At 41.0% G+C, this 19,436-nt stretch overlaps 1 protein-coding gene across 1 annotated transcript in view; it reads right to left on the reverse strand.

Annotated features, from left to right (window-relative positions):
* Window positions 1-16,371, reverse strand: part of LOC128303533 (uncharacterized) — a 31,010-nt gene extending 14,639 nt beyond the window's left edge. Inside the window, exon 1 of the mRNA XM_053040516.1 lies at window positions 16,257-16,371. Coding sequence (XP_052896476.1) covers window positions 16,257-16,371 — 115 coding nt within the window. The remainder of the gene's footprint in view (window positions 1-16,256) is intronic.
* Window positions 16,372-19,436: the final 3,065 nt, after the last annotated feature.

Raw genomic sequence — 19,436 nt, forward strand, 5'->3', positions numbered from 1 at the left:
TGCCTATTTTTTTTCTGCATTTTTATTTCGTTTTTTTGCTCTTTGTTTTATTTTTTTTTCTTCCTTTGTTTATTTTTCTGGCAGTTCGGCGATCCTCTTATCATGCTTTTTCTCCATGCGAAAGAGGTGCAAGAGGTGATGGCCTCCTATTAATTTTTTCTTTTTGTCTATTCTTATATTTCTATTTTTTTCTGTTATAAAATTTGTTAGTTTCCTTATTGTATCTCCAGTTTTTTCCTTCCACTTTGTAGTATTTGTTTTGTTATACTATCTTTGGTATGGTTTTTTGGACTCCGCGAATGTCCAAAACACATCCACACATTTCCGAAACCCCCTTCGTGATAAAGCCCATTATACTTTAGGCAACCCAAATCAAGCATTAGGTGCAGGGCCACGGAAGTTGGCCAATTGCTGGAAAATGTATCAAGTGACAAAAACAGTTGATCAGCTACGCAATATCGCTTTTGCATCCTTTAACGCGCGAGCGTTAGTACACTATGAACAAAAAGTAGCAAAAATTTACACATAATCGAAAAGATTTCCTGCAGTGAGTAACCAAAAGAAATTGCTACCATAGTTTTGTATTCTGCATAAATTGTCAAGAGAGTTGGGATATATTGTGGTAATATTCTAGATAGTTTGTGTGCATTTTTGTCAATTTTTCGTCAATTTTCAAGAGTGGAAAAATTGTTTGATGCTCCGTTTTAACAAATTAATCACCATTTTGTCAGATGCCACTGCACCTATAGGGTTCGAATTATGTTCATTTTACCGTTAAACCCATTACATTTCATCATTCTACTGAACCGTATAGTACCGTGAAGTAGGTCCACAAATTGTTTTCTGAAATCAAATAATTTTTTAAACAAAAAACTGATTTGTAAGAAACTACCGACGATACAATTTTTCCCATCATTCACTTTCTTCGGGTTGGCCAAAAGCGATTTGACATAAAATAGCCAGCCACTTTTCACCTTTCTTGGTTGGTGGTCATGCTTCAAAGAGGGAGTTTCTTTCGGGCATCTTTGGACCATTCATTCTGTTTTCTAGCCTAACAGCGTTCATTCTCATTGACTTCAAACCCAAAATTGGTATTCTCTGTAGCGTTGTGCACAGTTTTTCAGTACGCCAGTTTTGTGATTCGCTGTTTGTTAGTTCACGCGTTTCAAAGGCGTTTCTTTTCCTTTTTTCTGATCTTTATTAGCAACGTTTCAATTTTGACAGATGGTACAAGGCGCGTTTGAAATATTGCCGAAATTTGAAGTTCGCAGACAATCATCAGCGTGTACTGGACAGTGTACAGTACATGAATTACACATCAATATAGAAGCATATTGCTCATCGACGATTAAACGAGCTATAGCAGTCTTCAACACCAAATTATGCTTACTTGTGTAATATTTCTCATTAATACTACTTTCAGAAAAACCATACTTTTAAAGATGACAAAAAAAGTCGTTTTAATAGAAATTTCACCTTAAATCCACAGCAAAATATGTTCCATGCTTTGACCTAGCCATGTCCACTCTGACTAACTTGAATGTACCTTTTGGTATGCTAACCATTGGATTTTGAAACAATCTAAGTTCACGTAGCTTCGTAGGATATAAACTCTCGTTCAAAGGAATCGAAGGGATTTTGTTGTACGACAAATCGATCACTTCAAAATTAGATAACTGCTCGAGATCATCTATTTCGAAACGATCTATTTGATTAAACGCCAGATTAACTGATGTTATTCCTTCAGCTAATACTTTGTACAGACAACGAGGAACACGAGATAACTTATTTGAATATACACTAAAGTTAGGTACTTTCATACCCTGCCAGTTGCAGAAATCTAGCATCTTTATGCGATTGTTAACTAGCAACAAGTCACGTATTTTTGGATTCGTCAGCATTCCCGTAAGCGTCTCGATCACATTTCCATTCAAGTTTATTTTTACCAACTCTTCAAATGTCCAAAACACTTCCAAATTTATCTCCCTCAGTAAGTTATATTGCAGTTCCAACACCCTCAGTGAAGGACCACAAGGTGCTTCGGAAGGATGAACAATGCGCGTAATTTTGTTGCAGGACAACTTTAAATGATCCAGCTTGTGTAAAGTGCAAAACAAATTAAAGTCTACACTTGAAACTTGCGTTTTCCGTATGATGATTTCCTCCGAATTCAGCAAATTGCTCACCGTAGATGGAATAATACTCATTGGACTTTCGTTGATTATTACCCTTCTCATATGGATGTTAGGCTCAAAGTTGATCTCCATGATTGATGACATGTAAATTGTAAAAAAACTCACATTACAATCTTTTGTGAAAGAAGCCATTTTTAGCTTTGGACTTTCACGAATATCAATAGTTTTGAAAGATTTTCCCAGTTCGTTGCAAAATTCTCCGTCAATCGACATTGTTTGTACGTTAGATACTGCCAAATGAGAAGTGATCGGGGATGCGTGTTCCATAATGAAATATCCTTCCTCAGATGGATTCCAATTATCAATCTGACACGATTTTACTCTTTCTGTGCAATCAAATAAGACAGCCGTCACATGACCGATCATAACAGCAATGATCACAACACTGGAAAATCACAAACACAATTAGTGACAAATTTTACAAAACACTTCACTTCTGAATGCTGTAAGTACCATGTTCTATACGTGCCGAGTGACATCCCATAAACAATTGTGTAGTAAAGAACGAAATCTCAACTGAAGAACTTTTGGCGTACTACGTGTCCTCCGGAGTAGTCGATCTTTTATAGTCTTGTGTCAAAATAAGCTCATGCCATTACAGTTAATGAGTATATAAATCGTAAAAAAATCATTAAAAACTGCAAACCGGATGTCATTATTGCTGATCATCAAAATAGCTTTAACACCAAAAACACCTCATGTAGTGCTACAGAAACTGTTGCTTACTCGTTTCATTAATGTCTTGGTGAATATATGAAGGGAACGATTCACTATACTATTTTGGAATTAGTTATCATTATGTCATCACCTTTATCATGAATTACCGTTTGCTTTTTACTCATGAAGATCGTCCATATCGCAATGCAAATTAACTATTTTCACCACGAATCAAATGATCGTAGTTGAGCCTACGCCATTAACCGAGATTCACGGATAATTCGTTTCCACGTATCTCGAATTTTCACGGAAATTTAATTCCCATTAAAACATCGTTAATTCAAGGTAGGTGTTGTAGACAACGGTGAAGTCGGTACATGTGGTCTAAAACGGATGATTTGTTTTTTGTTTATGTCACCTAACGTAATGACGGTGACAGCTCGGTGACAGCTCGGTGACGGGTGACAGTGCCGTTACCGAAGGGATAATGCTATAAAGGGATCGAGATCGAGGCGCGAAAAAGCAGGATAACGGCCATCGCGTATGCGCCATCGGATTTCGGGCATTCACAATCGAAACCCGCCAGCGAAAGGACGTGAAATTTTTTAACACCCCTCGCCAAGCCGAATTACACCCCTCGCAAAGCCGAATTACACCCCGCGCCAAGCCGAACCACCTGCCCAAAACCGAACCCCACGCACTAAAAACCGCCTAAGAAAGTGCTCCGCGACAGACGTAAAGTTTAAAAGTAGGAAATAAAAATTGATGCTAAGAAACTCGTATACGGTGGTGAAAAAGAATTGGAAAGAACGTTGCGTTGCAACAGTAGGTATCCAATACTTATTTCCGCGTTACGGGGAGCATTCTAAGTTACTATTTCTGTGTTCATGTCTAGCAATACTGATATTTTTTAGTATATTTTAGAATAATAAAATACAATGTTCGTCGCGATCTAGAGGTGTAATGGTAGCGGCGCTGGTCTTCACATGATAAACCTGAAGCAAAATCCAATCCGGGATAAAAACCCGTAGTAAGGTCTGATCATCCGGCTACATGGTACACCTAAGTCTAATAAGCCAGAAATGACAGATATTACTGTAGAAGGCCGTTACGCCAGAAAGTGAGGGAGAGAGAGAGATAGATAGATAGAAAATAAAACAGTAAAAAGAAATGTGACATCATACTAAATGTAGTATGTAGTAACCAAAGATCGTTATACAAAAAATGTCGCAAGCTGCACTTAATTATTCTTGAACGAGACATAAACTTTTACCAATCAAATTTATTATTAAATTAAAAATTCTTTTACATAATCAATCATCGAAAAGCAAACATCATAAAACCGCTGTTATCAGCCATTTAACCGCATATTTAGCGGGAAATACCCAATACCCTCCCGTTCTGCAAGCCTTAGGCTGATCCTCTCAAATGTCAAATTTGGAACGCTGACGATTGGATTTTTATACAATCTAAGTTCACGTAGCTTCGTAGGATACAAACTCTCGTTCAAAGGAATCGAAGGGATTTTGTTGTACGACAAATCGAGCAATTTTATATTAGGTAACTGCTCGATATCTTCTATCTCAAAACGATCTATTTGATTTACAGCCAGAAGATAATCTTTTGTATCCTCAGGTAGTATTTTATACAGACAACGAGGAACACGAGTTAAGATATTAAAAGATACGCTTAAGTTTGGTATTTTGGTGCCCTGCCAGTTACAAAAATCTAGTACTTTTAATTGATTGCGAGCAAGTGCCACAACTTGTATTCTCGGATTCGTCAGCGTTCCCGTAAGCGTCTCGATTTTATTATCACTTAAATCAATTTTTACCAGCTCCTTAAATGTCCAAAACACATCCCAATTTATCTCCTCCAGTAAGTTATGCTCCAATTGCAACACTCTCATAAATGGTATGCAAGATGCATTGGTGGGACGAACAATGTGAGTGATTTTGTTGTGACCAAAATCTAAAACCTTCATCGTTATTAAGTTGCAAAACAAGTTGAAATCCACACTTGCAACCAGCGTCATGCGTATGGCTATTTCCTGCGATTTGAGTAGATTGCGCACCGTTGATGGAATAACTCTCATTGGACTTTTTGCAAAGTATATGCCTTTTATGTAGGTGTTTTGTTCAAAGTTGAGCTGAATGATCGATGATTTGGAGATGCTTAAAACACTCACATTGCAGTTTGTCGGTAATGAAGCCATTTTCAACATGGCACTACCTTGAATTTCAACTCTGTTGAACACTTTTCCCAATGTTGAAAAAAATTCTTCAGCAATTGAAGTTATTTGTAAATTACGCACAAGAACATTAGAAATGTGGGCCGGTGTGTATTTCAAAATGAAATATCCTTCCTCAGATGGGTTCCAGTTTTCGAAAATGCAGCCTGGACCAACTAATTCTCTGCAATCGAATGTGAAACTCGTAACAAGGCCGAACAGAACAGCAAAGGTGAGAACACTGAAATATCATAAACAATGAATGCAAAGTTGGTAACTGTGTAACTGCTGCTCGTTTCCTATACCATGCTCTATTCACATGTCCTCCTCTACTAGAACCTTTTGTGCAACGAAACATCATCATCACTTTTACCAAAATTCTGGCGCAGAGCTTTTGTTGTACTAGTTTTGAGGCGATATAGGCGATCGTTTTATATGCGATATGCTTAAATTCAGCTGTAAGTGCTCTTACTGTTAATGAGAGCCCATTTATCTTTTTTATATTGTGGTATGATTTTTTTTTCGTCTGTTATCCATTGTGGGGTGAAAATTACCTCACTTTTATTTACAAAGCAAAAATCCTTTTTTACCAATTTCAAAAAAATCCCCGACCATTTCGGACTCGCTAGCAAACTTGCTCATTAGCCTCGTTAGCTCTCCTGACCGTTTCAACTACATGATCTTATTATTTTATCATTTGTGATGTATTTGTCTCTCATTCTTCTTATCTATCTCGCTCGCCCATACGCCCCCTCCCTCTCTCTCTCTTTCTCTCTCTCTCTCTTTCTCTCTCTCTTTCATTCTTCTTATTCTTCTCCTTTTCACTCTGCCACATCAAATTGCATCCCGGTTGAAACGCTGTTGTTGTTGAAACTAGTAAACCGATCCTTTTCAAACTTTCAGTAATAAAATATAACTCTTTGGTAAGCTTTCGGCAAATTCATTTCAAATACACTCATCTCTATATATTACTAGCAGTAGATCCTACCGTCTTTTGTAATAGCGATCTAACCATCTCGTACTAATTTGTTTGAGCACATGAGCAGATCGCCTGTCAAATCCTGTATTTCTCGGCAAACCTTGTAGGATTCTTTTATTTCCTCCGTAGATCAATTTGATGAAAAACAGTAACCTCACATCTATACAATATACAATGAAGCTTCGTCAGCACGTGGTGCTGAGGCGATTTTGCACAAGCATTTTCGCGGTGGTGTTTTCATGGCAAAGCCATTTTACAAATTTTTGAAAACTGGCATTGGTAAAATATGTTGTCCTTTAGCACCTGGGTAGGATCCGAAATCTCTCGAAGGTTTCACAGGCTCTCCTACCAGGCACCGATATTCTCCCTTATACTACAAGATCGTCTTGTCCCATTCGTTGAAAAGGTGGCTGGAAATTACCACAGGGGATTCCGCTATAGAAAATCAACCACTGATCAGGTGTTCACCTTGAGCACTTTTGGAATCCCAGCCAAAGTTACCATACTAGCACGAATGACAATGACCAACGTCACATGCCAGGTGACGGTGGATGGAAAACTCTCAGGGCCCTTTTCTATCACTGCGATCAGCGACAAGGAGATGGGCTAGCGTGTCTACTCTTCAGAAGACGGAGAGAAGGGATGACGTACAAACAGGTGAGCGCACTTAAGAAGTCGTTCGAAACTTCACCTATCTCGGGTCAAAATTCAGCACCGAACGATAACTTGAGAAGCGCGCTAGGATGCTGGTTGCCATCCGGTCTTTCTACAATCTTAGGATACTTCCCTACTTAAACCACCTGTCGCGACAAATGAAGGCGGGACTAAATGGAATTGATTTAGTTCAGCGGATTAGACTCGCCAAGCTCCAGTAGGCTGGTCACGCCATGAGAATGACACCGGACGACTCAAGACACAAAAGGCCTTTTAGGTCGGCCACATGGACAGAAGAGGCGTGATAGACCCAAATTAAGTTCGGAGTTGATGTGTTCGCCAGAATTGCCATAATAATGGATTGGCAGACGAAGGCGCTCGACCGTGGGCGGTTTAGAGGACTCCTGCAGCAGGGCAAGACAGCGAAGCGATTGTAGTGCCGGATAAGTAAGTAAGTAAGTAAAAATATGCTGTATACAGTACATTCACTTAACTACAATAAACATCAAACGATTTGAACATCCTTTAATTTCCACTAAAATTAATTTGTACCAGCTTTGCATAACTCTTAAGTACATCCACATTGCATAAACAATACATCACACTTCTGCTCAACATTTCTGCAATCGAATAAGAGGCATTGTTCAATTCTTCTAGCTTACTTAATACCAACAAACCTCTACAGGGTGGCATCGTAGAAGTGATACACTTTGTTAATTTGATTAAAATTGAAAACCCTATAGCATTTCTCTTCGAAACCAATTGAAATAACATCTATTAGTACTAAGCTTGCATTTTACTTAATTTATTTCAAATCTTTCACCTTTGCACTCGATAACGGCCCGTAGGCCCTGTTGGAAGTCGTTGCAAGCCGCACGCACAACTTCATCCGGCATTTCGTCCCATATCTTCAATAACCGTCTCTTGAATCCGACGTCGCCCAACTTTCCTGATTTCATTTCATGCACTGATGAAACATGGCAAATGCTCCTTGCATCACTCCTAAACGATCGAAGCCTTATTGGCTGGAGCTGAATCCTGTTGGAAGCGAAAGCTGTCGTTGCCATAAAGCTTATTAGCGTATGGTTTCAAGTGGCGTTGTAGAACGTGCTCTAAATAGTATTCTTTGTTGATCTTCACGCCTTTATCGATAAATAATAACTTCCCTTTTGTCGAGATAGCTCCCCAAACCATCACTGATGACGCATGTTGATACCGTTCGACTGCTCTTTTATCTGCTGGTATATCCCGAAGAGATGCTCCATAAACACGATCATTCTGCTTATTCAAGGGTGCCTCCAAAGTGAACAGTTTTTCGTCCGAAAAGATGGTTTTGTGGCCAGCGTGCGGCTTCTGCAGCAAGCGAGATCTCGTAACCCTGTCGGCAATATTTTTGCTGGTTAATCCGTGAATTTTCTGTTTTTTATACGGTTTGTTGTCTAGATCCTTTATTAAAATGCTTTGCATGGCAAAGGGGCTCATATTCATTTCACGCGCCATTTTTCGCCGCCGAGCGAACTGGATTCCGCCGTATTCGTTCCTTTACCGCTTTGATCACCGCTGGAGTACGGACAGTCCGTTTTTTGCCCGGTTTCTTCTTTGGAACAACCGTGCCTGTCTCCTCGTATCGCTTGATGGTCCGGTAGATGAATAATCGGCTTAACTTGAGATGAGACAGTTTCTGCCTAATCTAGATGTTTGTCAAACCTTGCAAATGCAAGATTTTTACTTGTTCGCGACTCGAATCCATTGTAGTTTACAAAAAAAATTAATTTAAACGAAGTAAACAAGCTCATCTTTCAAAATATACCCATGTGTTTGACATACAGTAACAGTAAACACAATACAGGGGCTCTCAAATTAGTGTATCAGTTCTACGATGCCACCCTGTAAGAATAAAGCTAAATTGCTGTAGCTTCTAATAAATTCTAATAATTCTAATGCCCTGTAGCTTCTAATAAATTGTTTTATCTAATTTTCGTTAACTCTTTCTATAATATCAACAAACCCATTACATTGTAATTATTTACAAACGAGAACAGAACTCAATTTTCGGTAATTCCACATCCCATATCAATTCGTCACATCGTCACAAAAGGGTGAGATAAACACAAAGCGCATTACCATTATTTTAAACAATCACTTACAGTGTGCAAAAAATGCACACACACGCATACTAATACTACTAATACTAAATGCACTCATGCATCAAACTAAAATTCAACAAAGGATGCAGTTAGACGGACCCACAAAGTGACTATGTCGTATTATTTGGCGAAACCGCAGCTTGTCAGCTTGTTAGATCCAATGAAAACACCCACTATAAAGCGTTCAAATAACCCAACAAAGGGATGGTTGGCATTTCCCTTCTGGTGGGTCAAAAGCAAGGCAAAAAATAGATCCATTTTAACGTAACCATGCTATGCTTGCAGTGTCCAAAAAATGCTAAACTACAATTAAACAAAAAAAACCCCAACTCTATGTTGCAAATGAGTCCATTTCGGTGCAAACGAAAACACATTGTTCGATTATTGTTCTACCGATCCGACATTTCCCGACCATCATGCAGATCCATCTCCCACCGGACGGTCGGACGAATGACAAACGAAGAATAGCGTAACGCGAAATCTGCTGCTAAAAATCAAACCACTAAAAAGTCACATGAGCATTATTAGCCGTTAGCAGTAATGGGAACAACAACCATCCATCGGAACACCACCAAAGCCGGGGAGAGGTGCAAGCCTCCAGAGGCCGATCATCATCTGGTGCAGTATGGTAGCAACAGCATCATCATCATCATCGGGAACAGCACCACCACCGTCAGTGACATCAACCAAAAACGTCCAAGCCACAATTCAATTCCCGTATCATAATAATGCCACCCCATTCGGGTCCAAAACCCACCCTCGGCCACATTCAAATGAACGCACCGGGAGGGAGAGAGAGAGAGAGATCCACCAAAGATACGGCTCACCTCACCGCGCACACAAACAGACGAACGCACGAACACTAATGTTAACCCCGGCGTGACATCAACCATGAACTATATCCAAGCAAGCAGAACCCCGTGGGCCCGTTCTGACCATCATTTTTCGGTGGAAAATAGATTTGCTGTTAATTTATTTCTCGTAGCCATTCGGTGGCTCCATCCATTCGGTCCCTCTCTCTGGCATTTCCAACCGTCTGCCAGAACCGAACATTTAATGCGATTGTGTCGGAAACGATTGTCCCGGGAATCGTCACTCGACCCCGGGCACTCTCTACCGAGAATGCTTTTTATGTGCGGAAAATTATTACTTTATTCCCGGCGGTACTTCACGGTGCTTTCGGTGAGAGAAAATTCACCAAATCTGTGCGTTTGTCCGTGTTTGGCCCTGCTATAGTCTGGTGGGACCGAATCATTAGCGTTTTGATGAGTTCCCGGGGACAACTGTTGAGCCTGGGTTGCGTTTGTTTCTGGTCACATTTTTACATCCGGCAAACATTTAAACCGTCTTCTCGCGAAGTTATCCAGTTTGTTTTCACAATAATTATTAAACGATTTTTTGTTTTTGTTTTATTAGTAAAGAAATTTTAATTATTGCAATATTTAGAGTTCTTAAAATAAACTAAAAATGCGCTTAGATTGGACTAACGGCATGAACCTATACATTATCGATCCTAATATTAAATCACCAAAATTCCTTGTCTTTCCTAATTTTTACACACAATTAGTACAAAATATCTCAAATATCAGATTGGATTAGATTGGACTAACGTCATAAACCCATACACTATCGCTCTAAATATTAAATCATCAAAAGTTCTTCTCTATCCTATTTTTTAGATTAAAATATCTCAAATATCATTGGAAGAGAAATATCTCAAATATCATTGAAATTCTCAGAGCAGAATTTCACAATTTCATTGTTGCGCTAAAACAGCATATTAATTAGTGTAGGTTTATTTTAAACTGAAAATTAGAATTTCGGAACGTTTCGGAGAACCAACTGATGGTTAACACAGGCAGAGATGTAGGTTTTTCGTCATACAATAAGAGTTCTCAATTAACAAACTAATCATTTGCTACAAGGCCAAATTCAACGATAAGGCATTATTGGTCTATGTGGATTATAAAGCTGCCTTTATAGAATTACTTTTTTATTTATTTATTTATTTATTTATTTAAATACAGGCAGTCCGGGAAAAATCCGCGTAACTCGAATTTCCGCGTAAGTCGAATCCTGGTGCAATTTCGTTTATACTTCAAAGTCACAGAGTCGACTTTCTTCTCTTCACTTGATTTATTCGCCGAAACAGACGATTTTTAGGAAGATTACATTAAAGTAAGTTAGAAAGAAATGTTTTATATGACAAAGAATATAATTTTAGACTAATTTTTCCACTTTTTGCTTAGATTTTGTGCTATAAACTAGTTCATCTGTCAAATTTTCTAAAACCGCGTATGTCCGAATTCGCGTATAAGAGGAACCGCGTATCTCTGTACTTAAAAAATATTAAAATTATATAAAAATAATAACACCTACTTTGTTGATGGAATTGTATAAAAAATGATTTAATAATATTCAATTAAATCTTAAAGGTTCTTAACGTTGAGTTGCAATGCAATAGTAAAGGGTTTTAAATTATCCTACAACTCAATCTTCAGAAACAGAATGAATGGAACTCTGGCAAAAATGATGAAACAGTAAATGTTTATATTTTACATTCCCTACGGAGTGCGCCCGTAACGCCAGCTCTTATCTTTCGCAATCACAACTGCGTCCTTCAAACAACAGTGTCCCCTGGTCCCAAGCAGTAGCCAACACACCGAACCATGTTCATACCGGAGCCTACGCGTCTGCTTCAGTCAAATAATTGAATTCCACCCCCCAAAAACGGTACGAAAAGTACCGCACAACCAAAACGTCAGCCCAAAACCCGGCCAGAGGTCCCCCGCAGTAGAATCGGCAATGAATTCCGCTACATCAACGAGCAAACGATTAATTTCCAATCATTGGCAGTTAAGCATGCCAGCATCTATAACGCTCATTTTCAAACTCCGACTCCGATCCATTGCCGGGTTTCGCGTCCGGTAATGTGTCACGACCGTCGTCCACATTTGCCACCCCCAAAACGGGTGCAAATAGATCACCGCAAATGTCGCAGCATCGGGCGGCTACGGTGGACCACCGGCTACTTCCCGGGCCCATCCCGTGATTGTAGGCCACAAACAGCACAAACAATTCCATTCGTTCCAGTCGGCTGCACGGAAGCACATCACCGGCCGTAACCGAATGGCCAGTTGTTACGGCCCCCGGTAACCATTTGGCCATTCGCGCGTTCATGTACGCGTGTATGAGAGTGTGTGGATTAATCGTAACCGTCCACCAAAACGACCCGGCCAGTAATCAAGGCTCGTGATCGGCTATAGGCCACTCAGTGCTCCATTCCAGTGACATTACGGGACAGGCAGGGCACACAGGGCGGGCCGTCCATATTTGCATATATTCAATATATCACCCGTACCGACTCGTTGCTGAAAATGAAATTAGAGGATGATGCGAATCTCGACGGTAGCATCGAGCACGCCACGCCAACTAATACGCTGCCCTAGACACATTATTTCGGTTGGCAAACACGGCTCTGGCACCGTGAACCGGAACCGGACCGGTACCGAATCGATCGCCAGGAGGAAACTTTTGATTTAAGAAGCACCATCTCCAAATTCTCACGGGACACACCACCGAAAACTCGATCTTCCGATCGGCCCGTGCGGCCGATTCGCGACCTTTTCACCTTTTCACCATCCGGGGTGGGTTTTGGGCGCCGGGTGGAAATGTGTCGCCATTTGCGCACGAACGCAATCCATTACCGGTCTTCCTTTTTTTTGTTTCTATTAGATAGACTGTGACAGATAAAGGGAGAGAGAGAAGGGACAAACCAACCTTTCCTAGGTATCGCAGAGGCAGACAAGAAGTCCTGAAATCTATTTTCCCTACCATTGATTCATTTGCAAACCGATACCGTTTGTACGCCCGATAACGGCCGGTATTTGTGTGTGTGTGTGTTTGGGAGCAGGAGGATGGGAAATTTGGAAGAAAAACATATTTCTTACCCATTTCCCATGCTCAGCCCGTTCAGCTACGGTAAGCAAATTCCGAACCCCCGGAAAAACCATCCGGCCCATTTTTATTCGACAACCTTTTTGTGTGCACATTTATGTCGCTTATTTATGGTGCGCTGTAACGAAACTCATTTTTATACGGCTCATCCGTCGGTACGGGGGTTTTCTTTTTTCTTCTTTTGCGTCGCGCGGTAACTGATCTAATGGTTCCCGGGGGATAGAACCGGTTCGATTCTTTTGGTATTTGGAATTCGAAGTTTTCCCGGTCGCATGCCGTTTCGTGATGTTTCCTTCGATTTTCAGGGGGGCTTTTGGTGGGTACGGTAATTTGGTATCTCGTGTAGGAAAACATAAAAAAAAATGCGTCCCGTTACGACTGCACAGTACCCTTCAGCTCCGTATATTTTGTCCCCGGATGTTGTCATCTATAAGTTCTACTTCAGCGGGTGAAAGACAATCGAAGGTGGGAAGGACGCTCAAACCCCTAAGTTTACTTCTTAACCAAAACAAACCGAATGACTAATGCCCTGTTTGGCCGGCAGGCCTATGAAAAGTTGGGGCAATCTGTTATGCCTAAAGGTGTTACCTTTGAAATTTGTCATACTACCTCGAGCACACAAATGGCGACATATAAAAATTCGATGAAAAGTATGGCTGGAAGTTTTTCTTTTATAAATCAACAAATATACACTAACCTTTTTTTTTTTCAAACAAAACGTGATTAAATATTTAGCAATATTTTAAGTCGATTTTGACAGATTTGTATGTTTTAACTTTAGCAACTCCAATCGGGTTTATCATTAGTATCATTGCAACATTCATAGTGTTAATTCAATCCGATTGAGATTAATGAATCCATATGTGTCTCCAAGTAGAATAAATTACTATGAAGATTATGATTATGATTATTACGAAGATTCAAGATGCAAATTTTGTCAATTGTAATAGCCTCATTCCGACTTCATTAATTTGAATTGCGTTAGCCTAATTCTTACTAAGGCAGCGCGCTGCAAAGAGCCAAACAAGCACGACAAACACGACACTGTTCGAGAGGTGCACTTTCAACAGTCGTACCGAACTGTCACTCTATCAAACAGACCACAGTGGACGAAAACCGGTTAAAATATATTTTTATTTCTTAGATATCGATACTCTCAGTATGTTTGTATCAAAGAGGATGCTTGTACATCAAGAAAGGTAAAAACTGATATCTTGAAACCTCGTACTTCCGGAGAATTAAGTTACCAAAGTGCAAATTGTTTCCACGCCCGTGACGTTCTACAAATGAAAAGAACAAGTTTGTCCCGTAGGAAAACATGATAATACAGTAAAACATAATATTTTTAATGTATAATTATGTATTTGAATCAAATACTGCACAAATGGATGGACATACACGCATGATTCATCATTTTCATTCTAAAATAATAAAACAAAATATTGTCAAATAATCAAAAATGTCCTTAAATACGTTTTTTTTAAATTTTTGTATGATATAAAACCATATTGTGAACAAACTTTTTAAAATTTCAGGCCACCTAATATGATTACACCTGTTTGTTCTTGTCGTATGGTCCGGTCTTGTTCGAGGACTGACAGCGCGCTGTCTAATTGAAAGTCTAAACAACTTTGGAATTGTTTTATAAATTTTTGAATAAAAATCATTGCAAAAGTGGAATATTTTAGGTGAATCGGTCTATTCAACATATATATTAGAGAAGAGTAAAAGTAAGCATATGAATTAATAGTATTAATCTAAAATAAAGGTTAGTCGCACTCACAACTCCAAACACACAATTATCTCTTACGGTCCAAGATTTGAAAATAAACATGTCATTTAGACACAGTCGTTAATAAATCTTTAAAAATCCATAAATTTCCAGGTGTTCACATTAATTTTCACTTATTCCAAAGTCTTTAGAGATACTTAGACTTATGCTTCAAATGACTTAGCGCTGAAGATCCATCATAAGCCGAAGACGTGAGACGTTACCAGAATAGCATTGGGAATAGTGAATTTAGCGCTGGGAAATAAAATAAATAACATTCACAAATGCTATGAATTACGTCCGAAAATAATTCCTCCATAATTCTTCAACCCCAAACAAAGGATAATTACCATTTCGCGGCACCCAATACCAAATCTTCAAACACTGTGCGACCAGATTTAATTGCAAAAAATTGCGTCCCAATATTCCCGTCAGTAACCATTTACCCAATTAGTCCCTAACGTCGCTGCTGCATCCGAAGATATTACGCTCCATTTGTTTCGCCGCCGTTTATTCGTGCCCAATTGGTCACAGTTACTTCTGCAGCCCAAAAGGTGCCCAATTTGCGAAGGAAACAAACTTCCATTCGTTAATAGAAGATAGGGGCAGAACAGGAGTATGAAAAACAAAGCATCAAAACTCATTTTCTGTCGTAGTGGTGCAGCTGCTGCTGGCCTGGTTTGTACTTAGCTGCATCCAGTAGCAGCAGCAGTAGCAGCTGCATCAACAGGACAACCATGACGCGGCAAACTATGGCTCGCGCACTGGACAACGCTTAATTCAATTAAGTTGTTGTTTTGCAAGCGTAATTAAGTTGTTTTGCTTCGGCGCTCCGTCCACGGATACCGGCTCACCGGCGTTCTTCTATCCTATCTCCGGTTTACCTTCTTCTTCCCGTTCCTTACTGGCGCACCAGCCAGGCACGGTTTTCCTTACGCGAACCGGACCGGACTGTCATCCGTTTATTTGCCGGCAGAAGGATGCTTCTGCAAGAAGAAGCGGCCACATGCCAGCAGTGCCAGCACTATTGTGCACGGCGTTAGAAGAAAAAAAAAAGTCGTTAGTCACTGGCGTTGACTTTCACGAAACTAGCGCCCGAATAATGTACCTTTTTGTGAGTGCTTTTCACCCCTTAAGGTCTCACGGCGCGTTCGCTCAAGCATTTCAATTATCTTTGTCAATCAATCAGTCGTTCGTTCGCGCAGGGTTTGGAGGTTCCGGCAAAACAAAACAACCGTGGTGTTTGGGTTGTCCCCCCGAACGTGGACGACCACTTTGGCGCTACTTGGCGCGATGTAATGCAACGATTGCTGCATCGCATGCATGCATCCGATCGAGCATCCCTAAACGGGCGGCAAAAAAACGGGCCCAACATTACCATCTCGGAAGGAAGTGACCGTAAAATTGCATTCCCTCGTCCATGTGCAGGGTTTTTGCACGAGAAAACATCACACAGTTCGGTAGCGAAACGGAATGATTGGGTAGAAAAATCGAAGCGACACGTTAGAGAGCCGGCGAAAAGGAAAAGTATCACCCATTCCGGGTGGTTCCGGATACCACGCCAGAAACGGGCGAAGAACATTTTTTACCTAAAAAAAAAACCGAGAAGAAAAGTGAGAAAAACAGTTCCTGCTCACGGAACGGAAGTGGATGCAAAAAAAATTACCTCTATTCTCGAACAGATGCGGATCACTGCTATATCCTTCGGTCGGTACTGCCACCAAGCTGAACATCATCAGCCCGCCAACCAGTAGCGTCAGGTAACGAAAATTGCACTTCATTATTTCTGTTTGCCTTCCTCATCAATCCGATGAGCAGCACAGCATTCGACACGCGGCAATATCTTGCCTTGTTTCTGATCGTTTGCAGCGATCGACTTTAGTTTGCATTCGCATAGCCAGCCAACTCTACACCAACACTCTACATCCTCTGCTAATCGTGCCCGTTCGCGTTGGATTGAGCAATGGCGTGCGTCATTTGCAATCTTTTCTTCGCTCAATCACCGCTGGGTCCGCTGCAACTTACGCGTCGGAACAAGAAACACTAGGACCTTACTCCACCCGCTGTTCGATGCACGGGTATGGGCTATTCCAATCGATGATGCTCCAGTCGATGAGCGTCAAAAGCAAGCACGGCCTGGTACACAATCCTCTTTCAAAACAAACACGACCAACACGGCGATAAAGTGAGCATCAGCCTGCGGAACGCTCGGTACGCGTGCCTATTCTCACGTTTGTTTACACTTATCCATTTCCTTTCGGCACACTTCAAACGGGCTGAAGGATTTACCGTATCACTTTAACTTCAAACGGCTCTGTCTCACTGGCCGCGCTGGACACGAATCTAATTAGAAGGTCACCTTTGCTGGCGTTTGGTGGCGGTATTTTCGCTACTACACTGCACAAACAACACAACACTCTCTAGCTATCTGTCACCTGGCAATCACTTCGAGAGATGCGCTCTAAACGTCAAAAGATCCGCTAACGAGCAGCAAACACTCACAACTCATCGTCCATGTGTTTGTTCATGGATGTATTACAACACATTATTTACACTTAAAATTAATCCTCCAAAGTTACAAAAAACATTCACGCCACTATGATCACTGTCACACCGGAAACAACAAAAAACGAACTGATCTACGCCCGGTTGAAGCACATCCTAAATTTCCGTCATTCCGTCATTATCCACATTTGATTGTGAAACATTATTTCACGCACCGAATCCGAATCCGCATCATCATAATTCAACCGTACCGGGGAGCGCTTCCAACAAGACTGGGTTTTTTGGCCAGGTGCCCAACTGCACCTGTTCCCCCCATTCATTGTTGGTACCCCACTGAAACACACACTCACACATACTACCGCTTTGCTGATGGTAGTTTTTCTTTAGATTTTCCACCCCCTACACAAAGACCCCTTTTACGGTTGTGTGAGTGCAGGCGATGGACCCTTGTATTTTTGGTTGTTCGCCATTCTTGTGTTGTTTAATTCCATTGTTGTCATGGAAACTGTATGCCCATCTTTTAGAACTTCTAAGTAAGAGTGGAGAGGAGGGGACGGGGGTGGGAGTTGTGAAAGGGGATGATATTTTTCTTTTGTACCGGGGAGTTTAATGGACCTCATGAACGACGCGCGCCAAACGACTCTTGCACCAATGCTCAATTGACCCGCAGCCCCTGGATGCGATACGCGGGGGGAGTTTGTGGGATGGCCGACCATTGTCGCTGTGCTGTAGTTAGGTTCCGTAGGTGTGTTACCTGTGTTGTCAAGGGAACAAACAAAGCGTAGTGTTCGCCCTGTGGCAACGCACGGCAGGCAGGCGACACATGTAAACATGCTCCCCGTTACAATTCCAGTTCGGTCGCTACCCACACAGCTTACTCGAGTTGGTACATCGGAATTAAAATGTGCCAGAAGGTTGTCGAGGCGGGGGGAAAAGCGGAGAGGAGAGGAAGAGTGAGAAGAGTTTAGTTGGGCTACCATGACGCCATGATTATAACTTCCCGATAACCGACGGGGGTGGCAGAACAGTAACACGTGAGTGACGCAAAACATCGGCTTCATTCGATGTTATTTACTTGTACTAAAACACGTGGCAAAATTTAGTACAACTGTTTAATGTTGACTATCTTCCACGTAGAATAGTATTGAAAAAGAATCCTATTTTGTTATTTTGTGTGTGTTCTATTCCCCATTTTCCACCACCTGATTAAATAAGCGTACATTTCCCTATTTATTACGCGGTGCAGTAAATTAGTGCGCATTATTCAATTGGACGAATTAAATCAACTGATTATGCTTGCTTGGTGTAAAAAATTACACCGCTCGATAGTCGCACACACCACGCATCGGTTTACGACCGAGGGAAGTACAAAACAAACGAAAAAACGCGAAATATGTACTATGTGAACAACAATTTGCACCACATTATATGACACTCACTCATGCCCATTCCTAGCAGTAGTACCATCCACTAGACCTCGACTAATTCCATTGCACCAAATCCATTTCCCCCCAGCACAGTTAGATGACCTCTCTTATAACTTGTGATCGCAGTAGCAGCAGCAGCAGTAAAAAAAGGCATTTAACCAGGTGCACTATCACTTCCGCTGACCGATGATTTAATTTTAAATGATTGAATTACTATTTAACCGGCAGCTCTGTGCAGATAATTTTCCTCCCATCATATTATAATTGGGCACGTGGTGTTCGGGGAACGCCGGTAGACCACACAAAACGTGTAAGCTATACGCACACAATTGAGTTGAGTGGTAATTTAATCTGTGCATGGTGTGAAAAATGTAAAAAAAGAGAGATATTATAGTTCAATTTGTTCTATCTTCGCCGTTCTGGTCCCCGTGTGGAATTATTTCTCATCATATGGGTTTCTCCCATGTGATCAACCGATCGTATCATTATGCAAAATATGTTAGCTTTCTTTCGTTCTCTACCGCTTTTTTTTATTAACCCAAATCAAACTAACCTAATTCTAGACCAGCCCATTTCTAGGCGAAAAAAGTGCAGCACGCTGCTGTCTGTCAGCTCCGACGTAGGAAATCGGTGTCACCTACATACACGAAACAAACTGCACCCGAACCCCCGAACCGGCAGATAAATGCAGTTGCGCCAGCACAGCAAACACCTCTGGACTCCACGTCCACAACTCTGGCACTCGGGTTTTGTAATTCGAATGCGCTCGAATTGTGAATGGACCACTGTTGGAAGTTTGAATAGAGCATCGGAATGTCTGCCTGATTTATTTGCGTTTTTTTTTCGCCGTAGTACTACGACCGTTTCCGACAGAACCGAAACGAAAATGGGAACGAATAAGGCAGCCTTCGCAT

The sequence above is a fragment of the Anopheles moucheti genome, chromosome 3, assembly GCF_943734755.1.
Source record: "Anopheles moucheti chromosome 3, idAnoMoucSN_F20_07, whole genome shotgun sequence".
NCBI classification, from domain to species: Eukaryota; Metazoa; Arthropoda; class Insecta; order Diptera; family Culicidae; genus Anopheles; species Anopheles moucheti.